Raw genomic sequence first — 16,301 nt, forward strand, 5'->3', positions numbered from 1 at the left:
TTCTTATTTAGGGTATATTTTCATAATCAAGTGTGGGGGCAATAAAACATCCACTTCTCCCTCTAGCTCTGAAATAATCCCTCTGATATAGCCTAATCCCCAACAACTGGGTCGCGCAGTTTAATGTCTCAGCACAAATGCAGCGTTAATCCGACGTGACTATCCTATTAGACAGGGAACTAAAGATGTGCGACAACATAGGATATTTGGGACTTTCACTGCAAAGTCATTATTAATGTAATGTTTCACTCTGGCGGGAGAGGCAGCGCCACGCTTCGCTCGTTTGGTTTTTGCCGGTTACTCTATCGTTACTCCGGATATGGAGTCCGTCGTAGCTCAAACGTCTGTGTTATACCGCGTTTTCTAATTAGTTTCCCTTCCCTCAGTAACGATGGGTGACATGATATTCGAAGAACTAGAAGACTTGATGCATTTTTCTGTCCACGATTTACCAACTCGTGGATATTCGGTCATGGAGGAGATCCGACGACAGGGGAAACTTTGCGATGTCACCCTAAAGGTACTAATAGTCTGTCCGAAACAGTTTTCCGGAGGTTTGACTACTTGCTAACCTGCCAGCTAAGGTAGTTTAGCTATGCTAACAGCTAACTAGCGCAGCAGGTCCTCCTCATCTGCTCTGTAGTGAATAAATAAACATCTGGTAAACGGTTGTCAGTGTTATAGATCGATATCTTTCAAGGGTAGCTCATGAAAAGGTGATAAATAGCACTGACAGTGACATTTAACTAATACTCACTTATTTGAGGTGATCCGAGTGCTCAAACTAACCAGCTAGCCTAGCTAAGCTAACGCAACTCTAACGTGCTTACTAACAAGGTTAACCCTCTTGAGTGTATATCTATACACGACGTTGTAATCTGGTATTGTCAGATAGCTGAGCAGTTTTATTTAGTTAGTTAAAAACATAACGCTAACAGTTAAGTGGCCAAGTGTCTAACGGGCATGAGGAGCCGTCGTCCCCCGGTCAGCTCGGTTACAGCTCCGTTCCCCGGGGCGCCTGACAGGTTTTAGTTGCCAGGTTTCCAACTCATAGCTTGCTCCCAGTGCTCCCAGTGCCCCCAGTGCCGAGGGGAATGGTGATAAGCCACTCTCTCCTCCGCCCCTGCGTGCTACAGCTGCTGTACTCACGAGCCCCATGTGTGGGCCAAGCGCGTGATTCATCCTGAGGCCCGTCTCGCTCGAGCTCAGCTCACCTGTGCTGCAGCCGTCTGGACCCTCGCGCTATTTCAGGGAGAGGAGTAACATCGCCATTAATCGCCGAGGATCGGACTGGACTCAGAAGGCGAGGGAGTGCTGTGTGTACAGCGTTTGTATACCGGGGCAGGTTGACAAGTCCATGTTTTGTGCAGGAGAGATTTCAGAGAGTCAAAGCATAAAGTTCTATTTATTTATAGTCATTTTACAACAGACATTGGCACAAAGCTTCTTTACGAGTACTAAATACATGATTTGTAAGATTTGAATGGTAAGTGTAGTTTTATTTTTGTCAGTCTCTTTCTGTGAATGGTTCTCTGTGCTGTAAATAACCTTTACTGGGTTTACAGTCTGGTATTGGAAAGGTAGATATTCCAGTCCAGTACTATTGACTGGTGGCTTCTAAAACTGCCCTCAATATCCCCTCAGTACAGTTCTCAACATGTGCATTCAGTTGAACAGCGTCGCACAAGTTCTCCACAGTTCAAAGCAGCAGTGTGTCTGTTTTGCATTTTGATTTGCATTTTGAGGTTTCTGGTGACCTAAAGCACAATTGCTTTAAATCTTTTATTATCAGTACATTTCTGGGCTTGATGAATGCTTGGAGGGGAAGAGTAAATAGTGTGTGTGTGTGTGTTGCAGGTGGGCGAGCACAAGTTCAGTGCCCACAGGATAGTTCTGGCTGCATCTATTCCGTACTTCCATGCCATGTTCACCAACGACATGGTGGAATGTAAACAGGATGAGATCGTCATGCAGGGCATGGATCCCAGGTAACGCTCTTGATGCCTCGCTTAGGCTTCCCAGAGCGGGAATAAACTCCATGTGCCACTGAATGGAGAAAGGAATTTTCTCCAGTGCGTTTTATTCTGCGTCTGTAGATTAGACACACAGCAGTGTCGGGTTTTGGTATCAGTGGCAGTGTATCGACCTGTTTCTGCTCTGCTTTATTCCCTTTCAAAGCGCACTTGAAGCTCTGATCAATTTTGCCTACAATGGACACATAGCCATAGACCAGCAGAACGTGCAGGGCCTTCTGATCGGGGCCAGCTTCCTGCAGCTCCAGAACGTCAAGGATGCCTGCTGCTCCTTTCTCCAAGAGAGGTACGCTCCTTTTCCTCCTCCGCCGTGATGACACTGCCAGACGCAAATGCGCACGTTTAACCCCTTGGCCTCGTGTTTCTTGCCGCAGGCTACACCCGAAGAACTGTCTGGGCGTGCGGCAGTTTGCAGAGACCATGATGTGCACCACGCTGTACGACGCTGCCAACAGCTTCGTGCACCAGCACTTCATGGAGGTGTCCGTGTCGGAGGAGTTCCTGAGCCTGCGTCCCGAGGAGGTGCTGGAGCTGGTGGGCTGCGATGAGCTCAACGTCAAGGCCGAGGAGCAGGTCTGGGGGTCCGCTATGGTTTGCTCTCTGCAATCTGATGTGCGAGTGTGGAGGAGCGCGCTTGCATGTGTGTCTGACAGGGCCATGTCTTTAATTCTCTGCCTTCGTACCTCTGAGCGGTAGATCATACATTCGTTTATATTTCTCTCCATGTATGTTCGTCGTGCAGCACATGCTGTCTCATGTCTGATGAGTTTATGATTATGCTTTAGGCTCCTTCTCCCCGACTCCACGCAGTGTCATGTCAAAATGGTCCTCACGTGCTTCTCGCGGCCTGTCTTGAGCGCTCTAGATCCAGACTGTCGGATGAGGGCAGCGTTTTCAGGGCAGGGCGTCTTTTCCTCTGGTCTGCTGTGCAGGTGTTTGAGTCCGTGCTGGCGTGGGTGCGGCACCAGCGGGAAGACCGCCAGTCCTGCCTGCCTGAGCTGCTCTCTAAAACCCGGCTGCCCCTGTGCCGCCCCCAGTTCCTGGCCGACCGCGTGCAGCAGGATGAGCTGGTGCGCTGCTGCCACAAATGCAGGTCTGCTGCCACCCACCCACAGCCCTACAGGCTTGCGCTGCCCACCCACCCACAGCCCGGCTGTGTAACATATCCGACAGACACACCGGACTATTTACAGATACACAGCACACAGAATAGGGAATAAACTACTTAAATGAAAAAGAACATGAAATAAACATAGTATAAAAGACTAGAAGTGCTTTGCGGACTGTTTAGTCTGTGTGTGTGTGTGTGTGTGGCATCAAGGTCTGGGAGATGTGATGGACTATATACTTTAAATAAATGCATCACCACATGACAGGGCCTTTGTATGTGTGTGTAACTCTATATCAGATGGTACTGATGCTGGTTGAACAGCTGGATGTGTTCTGTAGCTGTAAGCTGATGTCACACACACACACACACACAGGTGGCGTGACCCAGCGTGTGTGTGGTTCCAGCTGTTTGTGTTTCTCTCTGAACAGGGATTTGGTGGATGAAGCGAAGGATTACCATCTAATGCCAGAGAGGCGGCCTCGCCTTCCCGCCTACAAGACCCGGCAGAGGTGCTGCACGTCCATCACAGGGCTCATCTACGCCGTCGGAGGCCTCAACGGAGCCGGTGCGACCCCTGCACTCCGCACCCCAACACATACCTGAATGTCTTTAGAGTTAAATACATACAGGTTGAGTAACGCATCTCTGGTGAGAGACTTTAATAAACAAAGAAAACAGATTTTACTTTAGGGCTCTCTGTAAATGTTACTCTACAAAGGATGTCCCAGAGCATCAGCTAACTGACCCTTGTGGTGTTTACCGATCACACAGTTGAATTTCATAGAGTGAATTTCTTTTTCTGATCTGCCGCACAACACCCAGGTGATTCGTTAAACGTCGTAGAAGTTTTTGACCCAGTTGGTAACTGCTGGGAGCGCTGTCAACCAATGAGCACGGCCCGGAGCCGAGTGGGCGTGGCTGTGGTCAACGGGCTGCTTTACGCCATTGGCGGCTATGATGGGCAGTCTCGGCTCAGCACGGTCGAGGTCTACAATCCAGAGACAGACGCGTGGAACAGAGTCGCCAGCATGAACAGCCAGCGCAGGTGGAACTTCAGACCATCCTCTTCCTGTTAGAGTTCAATCCCGCGCAGTGTAGCCGCTCCGGAAGCTTTAAAAACAAATTTTGATCATCAAAGATATTGAATGGTTTATTATTCAGAAATTACAAAAGAGTGCAGAGCCGTGGTCCAAAAGCCTTCCTAATTTGCATAACCCTTTTAAGCTTTGAATATAACTCATTTGAATATCAGATTCACATGATGGACAGAGGTCTTTCACCCAGACTTTGCTGGATGTAGTTCAGCTCAAAGCTGTAGCTGTAATTGGGGCAGGTTGTGTTGTTCAGGGGAGACATTGTCAAACCTCCATGTCTGAGTCCTTTCAAAGAGACACAGTGAGTGTCCTTGTCCAAACCGCTGATCAGAATTCAACACTTCAGCGGACATTTCGCTGGATTGCCTGCCTGCGAAGTGGCTGTGGTGTGTTGCCGACTTTAGCCTGATGTCTGTCTGCAAGGCATCCACAGAAAGGTGAAAGTGCAGGAATAGGTGGTGTGTTGCCTCATGTTGGACCAAAAGCCCAAACATTTGTTGATTTTGTGATGTATTTAAGAACAGTATGGTGTTATTGGGGAGAGGTTTCCGTTCTAGGACTGTACAATGATGCGTCTGTACACTAACTCCATCACTACCCTCCTCCTTCCTGTGTGTGCAGTGCGATGGGCACCGTGGTAGTGGATGGGCACATATACGTGTGCGGCGGTTATGATGGCAAATCCTCACTCTGTTCCGTGGAGTGTTACTCCCCCGAAACCGACAGGTGGGTTATGTCATCTGTATGGAGGTTTTATAACACTGGAATAAATGTGCCATAATTTGACTGTGTGTGTGTTGTCCTGGCCCAGGTGGACTATTGTGACAGAGATGAGCGCGAGTCGCAGCGCTGCAGGTGTGACTGTTTTCGAGGGAAGGATATTTGTTTCCGGTGGCCATGACGGTCTACAGATCTTCAACACGGTTAGTGAGAGAACATCACACTACAGCAGAACGCTGCAGGTGAAATGTGGAGGTTGTTAAATTGTCCATGTCGGTAACAGAAGTTTGATTTTTACTTTCTCAAATGTTCAGCTTGTTTGGAAGAGGTTGGAATATTTTAACGCTTTGTAGCTGTGTTTGCTGCTGCCGTCCACCAGGTGGAGTACTACAACCAGCACACAGCCCTGTGGCACCCCTCAACTCCCATGATGAACAAGCGCTGTCGTCACGGCGCGTCCTCCCTGGGCAGCCAGCTCTACGTGGTGGGCGGCTACGACGGCTCCGCCTTCCTGAGTGGCGCCGAGATCTACAGCTCCATGACGGACCAGTGGAGTCAGCTGGTGGCCATGAACACACGGCGCAGCCGCGTCTCCCTGGTGGCCGCTCGCGGCCGCCTGTACGCCGTGGGAGGCTACGACGGACAGTCCAACCTCAACTCGGTGGAGGTGTATGACCCTGAGATCAGCCGCTGGACATTCATGGCACCTATGAGCTGCCACGAGGGAGGTGTTGGGGTGGGCTGTGTGCCTCTCCAGCCCGCATAGCCTGGGAAATGTTTGAGGTTTTACGTTCTCGCCGTGTGGCGACGTTTGGTGGCGGGCTCATCGTCACCATGTCTCGCCCTAGGTCCGAGCGTTTTTGTTTGAGATGTTACGTTCTTGGCTCTGTTGTTACAGAAAAGCCTTAAAAACAGGAAAGCCAAGCCAATGTCCGTGTACTACTGCTCTTATTTAAAACCAAAATGTCAAAGTAAAAACATCAGACCCTTTCCTTTAGGGCGTGGGCGTGTGTGGGTGCCCACTGCAGTCGTTGGCAGAGTTATCGTGATCACGGAGAGGGAGGCAGAGAAGAACGAAGGAGGGAAGGTGTGTTTGGAAGGAAAAAAATACAGAATTGAAAAACGGTTAAAGTTTTTTTACATCTGGAAAGCAGCTTGCTGTGTCAAACATGACTGACTGACACTTTTTTGTATTGGAGCCTTTGTGCTAAGAGTGTTGCGTACACAGCTGGGATATGGACCACTTTAATTCTGTTAAACATGTGTAGTGTGTGCTGCTGTATATACTTCTTCTGGTGTGGGTGCGTGCGTGTGTGTGTGTGAGAGATCGAGACATATAAGTGATGATGGAAGAAAGTCTAATTTTTGGGGGATAAAATTAACTCCTAAACTGGAATCTTATTTAGTATTTAGAAGAAAATGAAAGTTAACCACTGAAAGTTTACGATGAGCAAATTTATATATTTGAATTGGGAGGATCTAATGATGTGTAGTATAACAATCTCATATTTTAGATACGTGACCATTTTAATTTTCTCTGTTTTCTAATGTGTTGTGTACATGTTTAGGATGTTTTGTGTACTGAACGTTGCGACGTAACTGCCATGCAACTGCGTGAGCGCTTGCACTGCACGTGCCATAGCCCGAGCAGCAGTCACGTGGATAAAGTTCTGACTCGACTCGGTTTAGGATGCGGGACTCCTTGTCCAGGCCATGTCTGTTTGGTGCCTGCTGCCACCAGCCTTGGGTTCCCATGAGATCCTGCAGCTTGCACACAGACGCTCCGGTGCCCCCTAGTGGGGGAGAAGCGTTCTGACCGATGATTGGCCGGACTTACCTCATAGACCGCGCGCTACGTTTCTGTTCGTTGGCCACATGGATAGAAATCAAAACATTGATACCAAAAAGAGATAAAACTGAGGGCATGTGAAGACCAGTATAATTAGAGTAGTCTCTCTGTTCAGTGTGCCGTGAGTCCTGTGGTGGTAGTGGGGGACGATTGTCCAGCACTGGTCACGTCCCTCTGCAAAACTGTCTGACTGCAAGTAACCGATGTAAACGTTGGGATTTCTGACTGTGAACGTTGACTTTGGTGAGAGTCTCTGCTCCTCCAGATGTTTTATAACGGTATGTGTTGTAACATTCAGTCATCGTGCAGTATTTTTTATTATTACTTATGATTTCTAGACCACAGAGTTTTTATTTATTTTCAGTTGTTTTTTTGGTCTTTTTTATAGCATTGTACATAATAGTTTGATAATTCTCAAAATTGTGTCAATTAATAATCAAGTGGAACACTTTGTAGATGTGTGATCTGTGAACAGAGGATCACATGGTTGTGGGTCTCTGCTCTTTCCTGTCTTCATCTACCTCTGGGTTGCTCGCGCTCCGGCAGGGTTGGGCTCCGAGATGGTGTCTGCTCTCCTGTTTAAATTGAAGGATCTTTAGGCTTGTGACTGAAATCTTGTAATGGACTTATTCGCTTCACAAATCATTCCTAAATGTCTTTAAATAAATCTTGGGATTTGTTTGTTTGTTTAATGGACACGAGTGCCTTTCTTATTTTTGAGGAGGAGACAAACGTGTTTGGCTATGTGATTTGCTGGCTTATTCGTGGCCTTTGAGACAGAGAGGTGCAAAAATGACATCAGTGCTGGGCTCCGCCCCCTGTCCAGAGCTGGTGGTTTTATGGGGTGGACTTGGCTGCCGCAGGCACAACGCTACCACTGACCGGACAGAAACCCATCAGCATGAAGGCGGCGGTGTTTGTCCTTCTTCTCTGTGTGTTCACCTGCTCTGCACTTGCTGGCCCAGTCGACCGGCTGCAGCTGGTAGGTTCATTACTTTAGTTATTTAGATTTTCTTAAAATGATGGGTTTTATTTAAAAAAAAAAATTAAAAAAAATGGTGAAATTATCTGATTTCTTGCACTCCACATGTTCCAGTCGTCTCAGGCAGGAGTCCAGTCAGACTGCATGGAGAGAGGACCTGAAGATGACATTCAGGTAAGTGTGGAAGACGATATAAAATGTTCATCAAGATAGAATTTTTATCAGGAAAGAAATTATTCTTCAAAACATATTTAGCCCTCACCCTGAGGATACGTTACAGCTGAAATACTGTAGGAACCTTCTCCTTGGTGGGCCTCTCTAGACGATGATGCAGGGGTCAGTGCTAATTGCGTGCTGAGAGATGTGAAGTGTTGGGGTTGGCACAGGGATTTGTCCCTAACGCTGCACCTGCTCCCCTACAGAGTGGGAGCAAGCCGTCCGAGAGCCCACGGCTCAGGAGAGCGCCGTCCGAGAGCCCACGGCTCAGGAGAGCGCCGTCCGAGAGCCCACGGCTCAGGAGAGAGGTCTCTGTCATCCCAAAGGTCCCTGTCCGCTTCTGTGCTGGTTGCTTCTCCATCATAGGAGACCCAACTAGACCACAGCCATAACACTTATTGTATTTATTTCATTTTTTAAACTAAATTGGGGAAATGTATGTTGACTGACTTTTTTTTTTTTTTTTTTTTTTTTACCTGTTTTATACATATGTAGGCCCTCATCCTGCTTGGTTTCAGCTTTGATGAATAAACTTGCCTATTTCAGTTTTTGTGAAAGAACCGTGTTTTTCAGTGCACCTCAAACGTTACTGCACTGTAATTTGGGGACTTCCTAAATGGTTGAATGATGACATGGATTATGGGATGACGTGCGAGCGTGGCACACAGGTGGGTCATTAGAGGTGTGGAGTGTTATTATGGTGTGTCTGGGTGCAGCACCGGACTAAAGTCCATTATTCTCCCAGCCCACCTAAGCCTACCAGTTGCTTCTCATTTTGGTCTGTTTTTCTCACACAATGGGATGAATGAGACCAAATACCAAAATAGTCTGCTGCACGAAGAGAAAATTTCAGTAACCCTGCTCAAAAAATAAATAAATAAATAAATAAATAATTTCTTCCAGTGACACACACACACACTCACTCACACTCTATTTACACAATATGCTTTTATTTAAATTACAAGTATTCAATTTAAAGAGTTTTATTAGTTTCTAAACTTGTAAACTCTTGTATCTATGCAGTCTACACTCAATAGAGTAAAGAAGTGCAAAACGAGCTTTAGAAATGTGTGCAGTTGCGGTGTAGGACGAGTCAGACTTGTGTTTCTGTTTAGAACCTGAGGGAAGAAATTAAAATTACCTTGGTAATCACAGGTGGAAGCCAAACTGAGGCAGTATAAGAGAATGACAACTTTATTCCCCTTTTACGCGTCTGTAAGGGAGCGAAGCTGTGGTACCTTCAGGCGGTACGGTGCTCGGCTGCTTAAAACGCGGTGGAGGAGCAGCTGTTCCTCCTTGCTCTGCGAATACACCTGGGCGCCTGTAGAGGGCGACAAAGCAACGGTCATTAATTGAGTCGATTCAATTTAGAGCCAGTTGGGTGAGATCAAAGCGTGACTAAATTTTGATGTTGGCAATGAAAAAGGTTTTTAAATTCAGGAGGTTGAGGACGCAGCAATTTGGTAGAAATGTCAATTTTATTGCTTTCAGCTGCTGGCATTGGAGTCACAGCCTGACTCTTGGTTCATTATAATTTCACAAGATTTTTAATCAGCTAAAAAATGGCAAGTTTTGAAAAGCAATTTCAGGAACAACAGTTAGAGCAATAATGGCAAACCTTCTCTTTCAGTGAGGGGGGGTTATGTCTTTGACATTAGACGGGGGGTTAGTAACAGCTCACTGCCTCACTATGAAGGCTGGTATCTGTCCTCCTCAGCGTCCAGGATCTCTAGCTCCAAAATCACCTCGCTGTTGAGCCGGATCTAGCAGTCGTGCTGCTGCTGCATGATTTCGGCACACATGCTGCAAGCTCAGCTTCCCGGTCACGGAGCTGATGTTCTGGTTTTCGATGTCGGTGCTTGGCGTCACTCAGATTCTCCAGGCCACGTTTCTGCACCACAGGGACACAGCTGGACACGTGAAGCCAGCCATCTGAGAGCAGATCGGAGAGTCTTGTCACGTACAAATACAACAACATGTATGAGGACTTCATGTGATTCTGGATTGTTGATTACTGGTGCAAAGCTCTCAGCATCATGAGGACTCCTCCAGTCTGATGACATGCACTGAACTTTTTTACCAGGGCTCTCAGTGTCTCCAGATCTGTGGATCTGTTCTGGCCTCGCTGTGTTTGACCTTCAAACTCATCAACTCACAGTCCACTTGAGTGAACTTACCGCTCTCAACCTAGTGATCACACACACACACACACACACACACACACGTTACTGCTTACACTCTCAACCTAGTGATCACACACGCACACACACACACACACGTTACTGCTTACACTCTCAACCTAGTGATCACATACACACACACACGTTACTGCTTACACTCTCAACCTAGTGATCACACACACACGCGTTACTGCTTACACTCTCAACCTAGTGATCACACACGCGCACACGTTACTGCTTACACTCTCAACCTAGTGATCACACACACGCACACACACGTTACTGCTTACACTCTCGACCTAGTGATCACACACACACGTTACTGCTTACACTCTCGACCTAGTGATCACACACACACGTTACTGCTTACACTCTCGACCTAGTGATCACACACACACGTTACTGCTTACACTCTCGACCTAGTGATCACACACACACGTTACTGCTTACACTCTCGACCTAGTGATCACACACACACGTTACTGCTTACACTCTCGACCTAGTGATCACACACACACGTTACTGCTTACACTCTCGACCTAGTGATCACACACACACGTTACTGCTTACACTCTCAACCTAGTGATCACGCACACACACACACACACACACATACACGTTACTGCTTACACTCTCAACCTAATAGTCTCTCTCACACCCCTTACTGCTTACCCTCTCAACCTAGTGATCACGCACACCTTTACACACAGTTTTCTTACAACATACTGATGCAGCCAAGACAAAATCAGTGGCAAATGCTACAAACTCTACATGGATAAATCTGTATGAGAGAGGAAGGGTCCAACCGTGTTCCTGTGGTAAGGTTCAGTGTCTCTGGTGTAAGTGTACTACCTGAGAAGATCCAGGTACACGTCCCTGGTCTTAAAGCTGCTGAAGCCTCCTGAAGATGCACACTTTCAAACCCAGCCTATATTATCACACCTGGTTCAGCTAATCTGAATCTTCTGAAGAGCTGAAGTAGTGCAATCAGGTCTAGCAAACACACTGGAGTTCAAACTAAACTCTGCAGACTTATCTCAAGGTTGGGAACGTGCGTTCTGACCCAGTGCGCTACATACATCAGTGTGGATTTCAACTCTGGATCGTCCTCAGTCACTTTATAGAGTCAGCCAATGTCCTCTTCTATTGCTTTCAGGAAAGCTGTGTGATTCTCTAACTTGCATAATTACACACTCACACAGATGGAGACGTTGGGAAGTGCTTATTCAAAAGTCCCCATTCTGTCACAGCTGTAAGACTTTTAAAGTTTTGACCCCCCACACCACCCCAGCAGCTGTGAGTACTGACCGTTATTTCATGTTACAGGTATTTCTTTGAGAAGCACTCATTGCACCAGTTGTCATTCCAGTAACACATGAAATAATCTGTCATCAGGCAGCATGTCCCAGCCTTTCTGCCTCTCCGGGCCTCATGTACCTGTTTCAAAGGTCTTCAGTGCTGGCCTGTACATTTTCTGTCTGCAGTGTAAGTCGAGCTTTGTCCAGGATGGCTTCACTGATCTAGCGGACAACAGCGGTGTGTTAAGACTACAGCCTGATGATGGAATGTGTGTTACGAGAGGAGTTCTCTGCCCATGGGAGGCGTGGAAACAATTACACCCCGGAGCACCGTGGTGCTGCTGGCTTCAAAACGTGACCCCGCGCTGTTCACAGCCAGAAAACGCTGCTTGTGCCGTCCTACAGTTCAGGTACCAGTCTGCCTCCCAGAAAGGGCATCGACATGATTATCACCTGTGACTAATTTACACCCGAGGGATTTGTGCCATGCATGACAGAACTAAATGCCTCCTCGAGCACTTTGGGGGAAAAACTGCGGAAAATGTCTTTATTGACGTGGGAGTGCGCAGATGACGGGCATGGCGCCGCACGGGGAGGTGCTGCTAATAAGTAGATTAGCCCAGCTCCCCGTGTAAAAGTCATTCCGTCCGAGCATAACACTGCATTCAAAGTAAACAAATTGTACCAAAGTTCATGCAATAAGTTAACCTCTTATCTACACAGAGCACGGGAAAGATTTGTGTAGAATTTGTGTAGAAATTATGTAACAAATTCATACCAAGTCTGAACCAATATAGGCCTACTAGGCTTGTTCTGCTCAGTTATGGGTCACGGTCTCATTTGGCTGCGAGTCTAATTTTCCTTTTTTAAAATGCAATTTCAGAATATTCTGCTACTTGGTGTCAGACAGCAGAAGCCGTTTTCCCCATTTGGGGTTTGGTTATAATCAAGATTTGTTCCTTATTCTTGGGAATGTTGTAATTTTACAGTGATGGTCCTGTCTTGCTGACGTCAGAAAAGTCAAACCTCTGCCAAGTTGCTTGAGAAATGAAAAGCCCCTTGAGAAATGGCCTGTATAAATAACATCAGCGCGATCTGGGAAACATTAAGCTTTTCAGAGGTAGTGAGATTTGGCTTCAGAACTGTTGATCATGCGAACATAGTTGAAAACTAGGGTGAGTTTTAAGGTCAACTTTCAACAGTGAGTTTCATTATGGAATCAAGGCCTATTCGAATCATTATGTTTTCATGCAGGTCTCAGACTGAGACTCAGACTAACCCTAAACCTAATCCTCTCATCTGAGTTCACTTCACTACTACTGAAGGGTTTATATGACAGTATATGACCACAGTAGAAACTGTCACGAGAGGTTTTCTTGTGGTCACTGTTGCAAATCGACAGACTAGCTAAATAATAGGGAAGCGATAGCGTTATAGATTTCACTTTAAGACTGTGTTTAAACATATGACTAATATTCACATGCTAAGTGAAAAGTCACCAGTAACAATGCACCTCAGATCAAAAATATTGTTAAATGATCCATTTTTTGCCCAGTTTTGAAACCCATCCCTCAAATACAAAGCCCATCTCAGTTAGCAGAAAGGTCGGAGGTCATTGTATATTATTCAGTAAAGAAAATCCTGAATACATTTTAAAAAAATTTCATCTGATACTACGCAGTAATCCCACGTGGTGTTCTCTAGAAATTCGCTTTCGTAACAACACGGGAAAACGTCACGCAGTCGATCACGCGGAGGCGGCTCCTCCACGAGGGTTGACTGAGCAGTTCCTCTCCTCCCCCGGAACGCTCCTACCCGCCGTGTACAAGATTATAATACTCTGCATGTCATTTTACTCGGTCAACAGTGAAAGCACAGCCTCTTTGAATCTGTTTGAGTGGATTTACGGAAGAGAAAACCTGTTCTGAAATGTAAATAAAGGAACAATATGCAATATATCGACTACAATAAATAATAAAATGACCATATGTCAACAGAGTCTAAGGAATCGCGCTAGGTTGAAATGCAGGTTTCTCTGACCAGAGTGCTACACTCAGCAGGTCTTCTTTTCTTAGTTTGACTGTTTGTGTTTTGGCCTGTGGTTGCGCTCACTGGTCATTTCCCAGTACCATTTGGATTCTGGGCTGCCAGATACGAAACAAACTGGGCGGTCAGGTATGGACGCACCCAAACGACGTGGATCAGACGGATTAATGTTAGAAACTCCCCCAGCAAACGCGTTGGGTCCCTTCTAACAGACGTTAACTGGTTCATGACGGCTACCACTAGGTGTGGGGATTTGAAGTAATTGTAATTTCAACACTAGAGTAGTTATGCGTGTCATCTAATAGAAACCACACGTCCGTTGTAGAAGACGTTATACAATTTTGTGACGGAATGAATGGATGTAGTCAAATTCGGTAGATTTACTTTAGTAGGTAGATGGCTGTCTCTCTGCCAGTCTTTCCTCCCTAACTCTCCTATAAGAAGTGAGTTGTATTTTTGCAGCAGGCTCTAATAAAAATGAATTGTCTCCGAAAGTGTTCACAAACGCAGTCGGTAACAGTCCTGCAGTGCTTGGCGCTCATTCTTGGTTTTACGTACAGTACAACGCAAACCCACCTGAGCCTGTCTTCAGAAAGCACGTAGACGGTACCATTTCCACATCGTCTTAATATAGTTCACTGTGGCCTGTCACGACTGTTTGATGTTAATTTTTCCAGTAAGACCTTTTTATAAATCTAACATCCAGCGTTACTCAAGGAATGTAATCTGTTAATTAATGATTACTTTTATCAAACTGTAATGGCTTTCAAAATATTTTATGGAAATGATACTATTCATACTACTAATCATATTACTCATTACTCTGTTACTCAAACTAAAGATAACAACCAATAGTCAGATATTAAGTTGATTAGACATTGGTGCAGTTGTTTCATACTTGGGTACAGAAGTCTTAATGTTTCCTGTCTCTAAAATTGCCCCACAGTTACTAAATAAGTTAGTAAAAATGTCCTTAAAATGAAAAGTAATCACATTACAGAAAGACATTATACATTATGCCAAAACTTCATACATCTGATTACAGGCCATCCAAATCAAAGCTTCAGGCTAGAAGTGCATGTTACAGCTGTACCAAGAGGTTGGTGCCATTCACACAGGTCTGTTGAAATGTTTAGCTTTAGGACTGAGTAGATCAACCCGACGAAGACATAAAGGCTGGTTCTATATGATGAGGGACAGGACACTAAGCTCCATTAAGAAAGTGGACAATTGGCTGGTGGAATCTCTGTTAGGACATCTGGGACCTTTGTCTTTCGAACATGTCTTTGAGTGTCGTCCACAGAGGTGTTGTGGGAAGATGGAAGTAATCACAAAGTGCAAACAGGGTAATGTGAACAGATCAACAGATCAATAGACACAAACACGTAATATTATTTGCAGAGTCTGATGGTTGTTGCCACTGTATGTAGTCTGCTGGTTATCCAACTGTAAGTTAGGCCTGGAGTGATATGGTTGTACAGGTCTATAACACCCTATAAGATGTGAAAATAAATGTACACATGCAGATCAGATAAGATCTGGCCAGGACATGAAACACAAACCTTTCTTACTTGAAGGGAAGCTGCATTGCATTTAGTACCACTTACGTTGGAACTGTGGTTTCAACACTCTGCGCAAGCGTTAATCTCAGGTGCACATGGCACTTTTATGAGTCTTCACAAATGAACCCTCAGCATTTTAAAGATATTTGCTTTTTGCTTCAAAGTCTTATAACAGCAAACTCAAATTATATTTTATTATTTTATACTTTATACCATATCTTTATCATTTATATTATATTTATAATATATCTTTATCATTGGAACTGCCATACCCGACTGATCACAGTTTAACAGCCGTTCATGCAGAAAACCAAGTAAATTTAAAAGGGTTTCAGACCTTTTCTTGTAAATGCAGAACATTAATCTCATGTGTGAACGGCGTGTAGAGTCTATTTCCAGCAGCTGGCGAGATCTGCTTAAGCATGTTCATGTGCAAGCCTTTATCTAGCCTCTATCTATGACATGAAGAGATGAAGAGACATGAATGCACGGTTGCTTCTGTTCTGCAGAAGGATCTGTTTGTGAAGCAACAGAAAGCACAGCAGGCCTGAAAGTGCTACGCCACCTCCCCGCCGGCCGAGTGGCCCTGATGTCACCTCACCCTGAAGATTTTGGTCTACAGCTGCTACTCTTGTGCTAGACTGAGAAGTGCCGAAGCCATTAGTGATGGACACCTGCCCTGACAAACATGTACGCCACATTTTGTGTAAATATGGAGGTCTGAATATGCTTCAGAAGTAAAGCTATAGAGGTAAGACATGTGTGTCTGCGCTAATGCTGCCACATGCAATAGAGACTTTAGCAGAATCACTCCGTGTATAGACAGGTTGGGTTTTAATGAGTGTAAATGCAGCCTCATTCGCTGTTGGCACTGAATTCCTGCATTGCTCTACAGACTCTGATGGTTAGCGGTACTGTATTTAATGTTCTGTTTATCCAGTTCCAACCAGACAGGCAGGTGCAGGCTGTAGTTGTGTAAAGGTGGGCGGAGCCTTGGGCAGACAGATGCCACCATTCACCTGTCAGAGAAGCAGGCAGGTGGTAGGGATCTGTTACACAGCTGCTTAAACTCCTCAAGGGCTTCAAGACCAGGCAGAGCCTGTCAAATTCCACATCTTATGAACAACGGTAACAAAAATAAGCTTTAGGGAGAACTCATGTCTCCTCAGTAGTAAGATACGTCCTATGATATGTGCAGCAGATGTCGGTT

At 45.7% G+C, this 16,301-nt stretch overlaps 1 protein-coding gene across 3 annotated transcripts; it reads left to right on the top strand.

Annotated features, from left to right (window-relative positions):
* Window positions 1-184: 184 nt before the first annotated feature.
* On the top strand, window positions 185-8,550 carry klhl18 (kelch-like family member 18). Of its 3 annotated transcripts, none has more exons than XM_081703547.1 (13): window positions 185-520; window positions 1,858-1,988; window positions 2,179-2,319; window positions 2,408-2,606; window positions 2,966-3,126; window positions 3,573-3,709; window positions 3,967-4,189; window positions 4,860-4,964; window positions 5,050-5,161; window positions 5,338-7,789; window positions 7,904-7,963; window positions 8,212-8,331; window positions 8,501-8,550. In XM_081703547.1, exons 1-10 carry the CDS (start codon window positions 392-394, stop codon window positions 5,722-5,724), a joined length of 1,725 nt encoding a protein of 574 aa, XP_081559673.1. In that variant the 5' UTR covers window positions 185-391; the 3' UTR covers window positions 5,725-7,789; window positions 7,904-7,963; window positions 8,212-8,331; window positions 8,501-8,550. The 3 variants fall into 3 exon arrangements, with proteins under 3 accessions (XP_081559673.1, XP_081559674.1, XP_081559672.1); XM_081703548.1 differs by having other exon boundaries at window positions 5,338-6,045; window positions 7,634-7,789; window positions 8,212-8,550; XM_081703546.1 differs by having other exon boundaries at window positions 8,212-8,550.
* Window positions 8,551-16,301: the final 7,751 nt, after the last annotated feature.

This window comes from Electrophorus electricus, chromosome 20 (assembly GCF_041902795.1).
Source record: "Electrophorus electricus isolate QZ-2024a chromosome 20, ASM4190279v1, whole genome shotgun sequence".
In the NCBI taxonomy this organism is placed as follows: domain Eukaryota; kingdom Metazoa; phylum Chordata; class Actinopteri; order Gymnotiformes; family Gymnotidae; genus Electrophorus; species Electrophorus electricus.

Bases quoted from the DNA above. Each gene is read 5' to 3' on its own strand.
- klhl18 (XM_081703546.1), top strand. From the start codon at position 392: ATGGGTGACATGATATTCGAAGAACTAGAAGACTTGATGCATTTTTCT. The intron at 3,127-3,572 runs GTCTGCTGCCAC...CTCTCTGAACAG, and splicing joins CGCTGCTGCCACAAATGCAG to GGATTTGGTGGATGAAGCGA. The intron at 3,710-3,966 runs GTGCGACCCCTG...CACAACACCCAG, and splicing joins CGGAGGCCTCAACGGAGCCG to GTGATTCGTTAAACGTCGTA.